At 55.3% G+C, this 9,378-nt stretch overlaps 1 protein-coding gene across 1 annotated transcript in view; it reads left to right on the forward strand.

Annotated features, from left to right (window-relative positions):
* Positions 1-9,378, forward strand: part of CMIP (c-Maf inducing protein) — a 245,072-nt gene that overhangs the window by 154,791 nt on the left and 80,903 nt on the right. The window contains exon 4 of the mRNA XM_021716030.1: positions 6,217-6,267. Within this exon, the coding sequence (XP_021571705.1) occupies positions 6,217-6,267 (51 nt within the window). The remainder of the gene's footprint in view (positions 1-6,216; positions 6,268-9,378) is intronic.

Genomic DNA, 9,378 nt, shown 5'->3' on the forward strand with positions numbered 1-9,378 from the left:
CACCCACCCACCCACTTGCCATCCATCCATCCATCCATCCATCCATCCATCCATCCACCCATCCCATTTATCCATTCATCCATCTGTCTTACCTTCCATCTCGCCATCCATTCATCCACCCATGCATGCATCCATTCATTCACATATCCATCCAGTCAATCATTCATTCATTCAGTAGGTCAGACAGTCTTTCATATAACAGACATTTCTCTGGCTTTTGTGGATCTAGTGGTGCATAAGTCAAACATAGTCTCTGACCCCCCAGAGCCCATGGCCTATGGGAAGAACAATAGACAAGCAATTACAGGGCAGTGTGAGGTGTTGAGTGAGGCATGATTTCCTGGTGTGTCAGAGAGGTTGGGAAGGTGCCGTCAAGGCAGTCACTGTGGAGAAGTGGCATTTCGGGGGCTTTGAGGATAAGTGGGAGCTCAGCAGGCAACAGAGGGTGGGGGTGATGGCAGAGTGTTCCTGGGGGATGTACACTCTGCGGGAAAGCTGGTCAGAAGCGCAGGACAAGCCAGGTTCTGCTGCAGTGACAAGCAGCCCCCAATTGAAACTGTCAAGGATGTTTCTTACTTGTGCTGCACGTCCATCATGGTCAGCCGGGAGCTCTGCAGGTGAAGCACATGCCATCAGGTTGTGTCTGGTCACCACACTGATGGGAGGGGGAGACCAAACAGTGTGCTGGTTCTGAAGGCTTCCACAGTCATGGTGAAAGCAAGTCCTGTGACCACTAGTGTGCCCAGGAGGAAGAGAGCGGGAAACAACACTGCTGATAACCGCAGATTCCACATCAGGAAAACAGCAGCAGAGAAGAGGGTGGGTTGGATCTGGGTTCTCACCCTATGGTCCGTAATGATTCTGAAGCTGCTGCATATTGTGTGTGTGTGTGTGTGTGTGTGTGTGTGTGTGTGGTGTGGTATGTCTGTGATGTGTTTATATCTGTGTGTGTGTATATGGGTGTCTGTATATGTGACATATTTGTGTGTGTGTATTTCTATGTGTGTCTGTGAATCTGTGTGGTGTCTGTGTGACTGCATGCATGTCTGTATGTGTCTGTGTTGTGTCTGTGTGCATATATCTAGGGTGTATGTGTGTGTCTCTCTGTATGTGGAGTGTATGTTGTTTGTGTGTCTGTGTAGTATATGCACAAACATGGACATACGTGGGTATGAACCTGTAGCTTATTTTAGGTCCTCAAAGGGGCCTTAAACCACCAAAAAGCTGAAAACCCCTGGACAGGGTGACCCTTAAGGTCCCTCTAGCCTTGGATTCCAAGAGCCTCATTGGTGACAGTGGCCAAGCATGCCTCCAGGATGAGCCCGCCTGGAGAGCCAGAGAACAGCAGGCAGCTTCCCTTCTGTCCTTGGTGACTCAGCACAGTGGGCGGCGGTCACTGGCCATCCAGCTCCCTGGCAGAAGGCACAGGAGGGTTCTGTGGGAGACTGTCTCTGGCCGGTTTCTCTGAGCTTTGCCTTGCATGTCCTGAAGTCATTCAGCAAGTGGCTCACTGGGTGGTAGCTGGTGCTCCTCATGGGTCCTGCCTCCTATTCCAGTCCTGTGGGGGACGCAAACACCCAGCAGCCACGGGGTGTGGGCTCTGGGCTCTGAGATGGGGCCGCCTGAGGCTGTGGAGAAGCGGAAGGGCAAGGGCGCCTGGTGGGGTGTGGGAGGGTGGTCGTGTGAGCAGGGACAGGGGCGCGGGTGAGCAACGGGCCCCACTGCCTGCCCTGGGCCTCAGCTTTCTCATCCGTAAGATGGGTGTATCGAGGGTGAGAGGAGGTGCTTGTGAGGCATGTCTCGAGCTCTGGGTGCCTGGTTGGTACGGCAGGCTGTGGGTGCTGTCGACTGTGCCACTCGGTTGGCTCTGCGGGGAGTCCAGAGTCACATACTGGGTACAGTTGGGGTTCACAAAAAGTCGCTCTGCTCACCTCAAACCTGCCTTCTTCCTCGGATGCCATGCTGACCCCCACAATTAAGACTCTCCGAGAGAGAAGTGGAAGTGCCCAGAAGGAGGCTCACAACCTCCCACGTGTCAAAAGGCTCGGAAAACTACGAGGGTTCTTCCTCAAAGGACAAGACTGAAAGGGACATGGATGGAGCAGTGTCCATGGTCAGTGGCACTGAAGAAATACCCGCTTGTAGACAGGAAGTGCTGCTGTGAGAGGCGGGCCACTGCGGACCCAACCAAGACCGGGGACTTGTGCAGCTCAGCGGGAAGCCTCCAGGGACAAGGTCGAGGCTAGACCAGGTTGTCACCCCTGCTGACAGCTTGGCAGTGAGCTGGGCACATTGGCCCAGTCTGGTAGGCCCAGAACCAGTTTTGGGCCTGGGAGATGCTGAGAGGGCCGACAGTGTGACCTATAGTAGCCACGGTCGTGGAAATGCCGGTTCCTTCTGGAATAACACCCGCAGGGAAAATGCATCGGAGCCTCCACTCTGGAAAAGGAAGAGGAGGCCACGGGGCAGTGGGCACGGTGGATCTATCAGGGCTCTTGTGTGTGAGCAGCCAAGATGGACTCTGCTGTCTCAAACAGGAAAGGAATGTGCCAGAAGGACTGACGGGAGCTTGGGAACTAGGCCTGGAAGTAGACCTGGGTCGAGGCAGTTAGGGCCAGGGCCGTGGAGGAGGCAGCCCTGTGACCAGGCAGGCAAGACACAGCTTCCTGTGCTGAATTCTCCCCTCACCCACCTTTACATCCTTTGCTCAAGACGCCAAGTCCTGGGTGAGAACCTCGGCCAGCACACAGGATGACTGCTCACATGCTGCCGGGGTAGGGGTGGGGGCTGGAGGCCCCACAAAGACTCCCAAGTCAAGGAGGCCGCCAGCATGGAAGGGCAGGGCTCCATGCTGGGGAAGCTGGCTGTGCTGGGCCTGGTCGCCGAGGCAGGGGACGAAGCCTCACGGTAGACGGCCACTACCACCCGGTTGCCCTCCTGCCCTTCCTTTGGTGTCCACTCGTTCCATGTAGCCAGTCCTGGCCAAGCCAGGCACTGCTGACCAGCACTCGGAATGCAGAAATAAGACCCTGCCCTCAAGGAGCCTGCAGTGTACTCATTTCGCTGTTCGTTCATTCACCCATCTTCTTGGTCACCTGGTGCCCAGCCCTGGGATACGGTGGCAGGCACTCCTAGACAGGGCTCATGGAGGGCCCGGTGGACAGAGGGGAGGGAGGATGTGGTCGCCTTCCCTGCCTCCCTCTTCCTTTCTGTCTTGGCTTGTTGGCTTGGTCGTTCGGTCCAGCCAGTGGCACCTCTCAGCACTGCTCGGCCCCACATAGTCCCTGAGAGCTGATGGAATGCTCATGTCCCTACAATGCTGACCTGGTCATACCTCCTGTATCTGTCTTACCGCTGCTGTGACAGATTATCGCTAGGTTAAAACAGCACAGGTTTAGTCTCTTAGAGAGTTCTGGAGGTCTGGAGTCCAACACAGTCCCATCGGGCTGAATCAAGGCATTGGCTGAATTGTGGTCCTTCTGGAGGCCCTTGGGGGGGAGTCTCTTTCCAGCCTAGAGGCCGCCCACATGCCTCGGCTCCCAGCCTTACCACTCCGACCTCCACTCCGTCTCTCACCCTCCTGTCCCCTATGACAAGGACCTTGTGCGGCCACCTGGACCAGCCAGGATCCTCTTCCATACCAAGATCTTTAACTTGGCCACATCTACAGAGTCCCTTTGCCACACAGGATTCCATGCTCACGGGAGTTAGGATGTGGACATCTTTGGAGGCCTGACTGTACCCACTGCCTGCCCTCCCTTGGCCCCATGGTGTGTTGGGATGTGTGGGCATGGTTGTGGGCTGAGCTGGCTCACCCCACCTGCACCCTCTCTTGTGAGTGACCCTGCCTGTCTCTTCCCAGCTCTGTCCAGGGATATTTCCTTGAAGATGTGGTGTCTGCTGAGGGGGGCTGGCACACCAGTGCACTGGCACCCTTGGGAATCAGGGCGTTTTGTCTGGAGAGCCTGTTGCTGGGCGTTGGTCCACACGCCCCTGGCCAAGGCTACTGCTGACGCTGCGGCTCCCATGTGGGGTGTCTGCACCCCTGGGCACCATGCCACACCAGCACTTTCTGGATTAGCTCACCATTGGGGGTCTTGCACAGCTCTCCCTGAGCACAGGCTGTCTTTTGTCACCCTAATGGGAGAGAATTGTCACGAGACCAGAGGAGCAAGGTCGGTGCTGACAGGAAACAGCCCAGTAACAGACTCCCCAGGAGGCTGCTTCTTTTCTTCAGCCTCTGCGACCCTGGAAGAGGGTGCACAGGCTTGGTGTCATCGGGCAGCTTGCTCCAGGCAACACTGCCTGGACACGGCAGGGCTGGGACTTGAACCTGCATCTGTCAGAGGCTCCACCGTTGCAGGAGTCCCTGCATCATGCCGAGGGCTTCCCTCCAGTCCTCCTGGCACTCGGGACAGACTCGGGCTCCATCTGCCTCCAGTGGCTGGTGTGAGTCTGTCCAGGGTGGTTTCCTTTTTTTAATTAAAAAAAATATATATTTTTTGAGATAAGGTCTCACCCTGTCGCCCAGTCTGAAGTGCGGTGGCACAATTGTAGCTCACTGCAGTCTTGAACTCCTGGGATCAGGCGAGCCTCCCACCTCAGCCTTCCGAATTGCTGGGGTTATAGGCCTGAGCCACTGTTCCTTGTTCTGTCCAGGGTTTGGAATGAGTCTCTGAGCTTGCCCACAAGAGCCGGATCCTTTACCGCACTCGCCACTGTACTGTCTCGTTTATTCAAGCCCAGAGATTGCGCCTAACTCCAGCCTGGGAGGACAGCTGATGTTTCGTAGATGATTTGGGAGGGGGGCATCTGTGGCCTGACCTGGATCTCCTTGAACAAGGGTGAACTGCAGGGTCCGCGTTCAAGTGTATGTGTGTCTGTGCGTGTTGGGGCAGGAGGTGCTTGGAGAGACACCCCAGCCTTTGTCAGAGTCCCTCGACCGTCAGAGTCACGGTCACTCGGGACAGAGGCCTGTGGGGTCTGGTGGGGCATGGACGCTGCATTTCTGCCCTAGGGGTGGTCAGGGGATAGCTCAGAATGCAATAACATCGTGGTTTATAGTTTGAGCCGCACACTGCCTGGCTGTGCACCCTTGGGAAAGTTCCTAACCCTGAGTCTCAGTTTCCTCATTTGTACCATGCGGTGCCGACAGCAACAGCTTCACAGGGCTGTCGCACAGAGATAGGAGAGCCAGTTCATGCATGGGTCCAGTACCGTGTCTGGCGCTCAGGAAACACCGACATATTCTGGTTGCCAGAATATTAGAGATTCAGAAACCAGGCAGGAGCAGCAGTGATGTGCATTACAGCCCGCAGGGATCTCCCCTACCACATTTGCTTGAGAGGAATTGATGATGGCAGTGATAAGGATAGTCACAAAGGCCCTGCCGTGTGCCAAGCATGGCTCTAGACACTCTGTGGGAATCATTCCCAGTCCTCACAATATCCTTGCCACATCAAATTATTGACCCCATTTTACAGGTGGAAACATTGAGGCTGAGATGCCCAAAAACTCAGAACTAGCGTGGTGTGGATCAGGAAAGATCTCTCTCTTCACACCATGATGTTTAGCCCAGGTCTGCCCGAGTTCAGGGCTGAGGCTTCCTACCATGGCTTTCTGCACTTGGTAGGAGCGTGTCATGGTTGAACACAGGCTCAGAAGCTAGGCTGCCCTGGGTTTAAATGTACTTCGTTATGAGATCTCGGGGCCTCAGTGTTTTTTTCCTTGATGAAATGGGTGTAGTGATAGCCACCACTGTGGTAGTGATAGCTGCGGTGAGGACTCACTAGAAAATACATGGATCGCAAAGGCCGGGTGCTTAGAGCAGTGCTGGGGCCAAGGGGGCCTCTGTCGGCTCTTGCATCCTCCCTTCTGGGCCTCCAGCCAGCTCGTCCTGGCCCCTCCCGTGACCCCAAGTAAATCTGGCTGTGTGTGCACAGTTAAAGCTCTCCAGCCAGTGTGCCTGAAGTCACCCAGACCCAGCCAAATCAGCCCACAAGGACGACGTCCTGTTCTCAGAGCAGCCTCTGTGGTTAACCCTTCTGTTTTGGTTTTGCACACAATGGGACCGGATCAGCAAGTCCCTCGGAAGGCCTGTTGGAGTCACAGGCAGACCCTGTGACAGAGCGGGTGGGACTTGTGTGCTGGCCTGCAGATGCCCTGAGATGCTGTAACCAGTGACCCGACCTTGCTTTCCTCTTCTTGTTGTTGCAGGCTGCCAACAGCTACCTGCGGGACCAGTGGTTCCATTCTCTGCAGTGGAAGGTAAGTCCCGACTTGGCTGCTCATGTGTGATGGCTGCCTCCGACTCTGGTGGCGGTGCAACGGCTTAAAGCCAGCCTGTCACCCAGAGGCGCAAAGGCAGAGGACTCTGGCCCTTCGGACGGCTCAGCTTTGCTTCCCTATGTGACAGCCCCATCCCTTCGCCCACCCCTGCAGTGCTCAGTCCGCATCCGGCCCTGGTGAGCACTGTGTCATGAGCCTTACTGCGCTTCTCCTGCTTCAGAGGCAACCCCGAGGAGTTAGGGGAGGCTGAACTTCAGGGGCTCGTGATGCTGGGTTGACATAACTTCTGAAGGCCGTGCAGAGGGTGAACCTGCCAGAGGTTCGAAAGCCCGTGCCCTGTTTCAAAGCTGTGCTGCCTTTCCATCACACTTCTCCGGCTTGGCTTCTCAATTCTAGTTCTGTGAGGATGGCTCAGAGCCTCTGACATGTAAAGGGAAACCAGCCTCCTTCAAGACCCAGGGCAGGTCCTTAAGAAGGGTTTCTTGTCACCGCAGATTCGGTCTTAGGAGAGGGAAACCCTGCTGTCAAGCCCGGGACATGGATCACACTCAGCTGGCTTCTCGTCCCCGCCCTGCCTCTGTCTCCCCCACCTCCTCATCTAGTTCAGACCCAGTGTGACAGGCCATTGGCCCCACAGAGCCAGTGGCTGTACTGACTGGTGTGTGTTATTAGCTGTCCCTCCAGTAACCTGGAGAGCCACGGAGGGTGACAGCTGGCCCCGTGTAGGGGTCGGTGCCACATGGTGTGTCAGGAGGACCGAGGGGACACTCAGCGTTCCTCTCATGCCTCTGCAGGGGCTCTGCCACAGCCGGGTTGGAGAATGAAGTACATCCCCAGATAATTACCCTTCTGGTCCCAAAGAGGGCCGCTCCCTCCTTCCCTGTCGCTGGCTGGTCCTTTCACTTTGTGCCATGGGGACAAGTCTCCGAAGCTGCGCATGAGTCTACGTGCTGGGCCGCAGAGGGGAAGAGAGTGGCACGTATCGGCTCCTATTGTGTGCCAGGAGCTGTGTTAGGCTCATCATGCCCGGGTTGCCCTCGCTGCTTCACAAGACCAGTTACCATCATTGCTCCCATGTTCTGTGTGGGAAAGGCAAGGCTTGGACTGGATTCTGGGCTCCCATAGCTAGTAGGGACTGAGGCTGGGCTCAGGTGGATCTTGCCCACACCTGTAGGTTTCAGGATGTAGTCGTTGAAAGGCACCAGATGGCAGCCAGGAAGGTAAGGTGGCACACGCCTCTCTCAGAATCAGCAGGGATGCTGGGAGTCCCAGTCCACAGGGAGGACATCCCTGATGCCCAACTCTGTATGTCCAGGCACGAGTGTGTCCCGGACAGGCAGGACCAGTGTCAGCACCTCTTGGGCACCCGTCTGGGAGTCCAATGCCAGAGCAGTCAAGAGGGAGGAACATTAGCTGGGTGTTGGTGCTCAGGGGGGTTGCCTGGAGGAGAAGACCATTTCACCGCCGGGGATAGGGAGTGACTCCTCAGGGTCTCTGCCTTTTCTGTTCTCTGTGGCATTTTGCTTGTGGGGCCTCAGTAAGTGGCAGCCCTGCCTTTTCCTAGCTCAGGACAGGGCGAAATGCATGGAGCCACACTGCCCCCCAACTGGTAGGAAACACCTCACTTAAAAGGAGCCAAGGTCCGCATCCATGGGGAAGGCTATCTTGGGGGTAGGCTGTCTTGGCGGTATTCCCCGGGGCTCTGCTCTCTGCCTTTGCCTCAGGGGTGACTTATGGGCACGCCTAGAAGGCAGGGACTGTGGAATCGGTGACTACCGTGAAGCTCCTCGGGGTGACCGAGAAGGTGGAGCACGCAGAGCTCAAACTTCTTCGGCAGATCTGACTGGCTAGAAAGATGGGCTAAAGGCTCAAGCTCGAAGCATCCCAAGGTCAAGGACTTTCTGTGAGGTTCCAACAATTGAGTGAGCAAGTCCAGAATGGAGGCTCCAGCAGTTCTCAAGAAGACCTGGACATCTGTATTCAATTATGGTGGCATTCGGTTTCTTTGGGGTGTTAAACTTAATCTGCTGTTTAAAAGCATCCAGACAGCTAAGTCCAGGGGGTGAGGACCTGGCAGATGCCTGGCACGTGCTGGCCCTCTCACCAGGCGTGGAGGGTCATCTGCCTTCTCCCTGCTTGAGCGTCGGCTGTTGTCGTCCGCATACTTGAGACGCTGACAGTTGTTCCCCTTTGACAATTGCCCCCTCCCATAATTTAGGTATGCTGCCACCAGGTGGCAGTGGTATCTTAGTGCTGGCCACTTTAATTTCCGTGGCTCTTCGCACCCTGTGTTGGTGAGATTTGAGGAGGCTTGCTCTCCTTCCTTTTACAATGGTGAAGACACATAGGGTATTTCAGAGGTGTTACCGCCTAGCGTAATGGGGTGGGAGGCCTGGGTTTGAATCCTAGTTCTGTCGCTTATTTGTCCTGAGATCTGGCGAGATTCCAGAAAGTGTTCATCCAATTCAGGTCCAGTTACTTAGTGCCTGGGATGTGCCAGACCTGGCTAGGTGCTTTTCCAGTTCATTGTCATTCAGTAGGTGAGAGGACCAAGGCTCAGAGGGCTCAGATGCCTTGCCCCCAGCTTGCATGGGAGATTTCATTCCAGATAGGGGGGGGCCCTCCTGCCTCCTCCTTGATCAAACTGTGCCTGACTGAGGTTGAACTTCACAGCCCCTCAGGACATGGCGCCCTTCTTCTCCTATTTTCTCTATCTTTAACTGAGGAAAATCAGTAGGACATCAGGATTAAGGATATTTGGAAGTCCCAGCCTCCCCTGGAGTATTCACATCTTCCAGATGTTGTTTTGTTATCGTATGCCTACTCCAGTGCATGCTTGGGCCTCATCGCTGCAGTGCACATGCCGAATACATTCTTCTGTTTGTGAAGAATGTTGCCCTCAAATACTGTGTTCCCATTGGTTAGTTTGTATCAAGCTGGTATCTGTGGGGCATTCCCAGCAGGGGCAAGATTGCACCAAACGGGGCCAAGATTGGTTCTTTGGGGCTTAAACAATCTTAGTTATTACAATAGTCGTGGCCCCCCCAAAGCTTGACCCTATTCAACAGCATCGTATTTTTTTTTTTTTTT

The sequence above is a fragment of the Carlito syrichta genome, unplaced genomic scaffold (assembly GCF_000164805.1).
Source record: "Carlito syrichta isolate Samal-C Ts95f unplaced genomic scaffold, Tarsius_syrichta-2.0.1 Scaffold308119, whole genome shotgun sequence".
Lineage (NCBI taxonomy): Eukaryota > Metazoa > Chordata > Mammalia > Primates > Tarsiidae > Carlito > Carlito syrichta.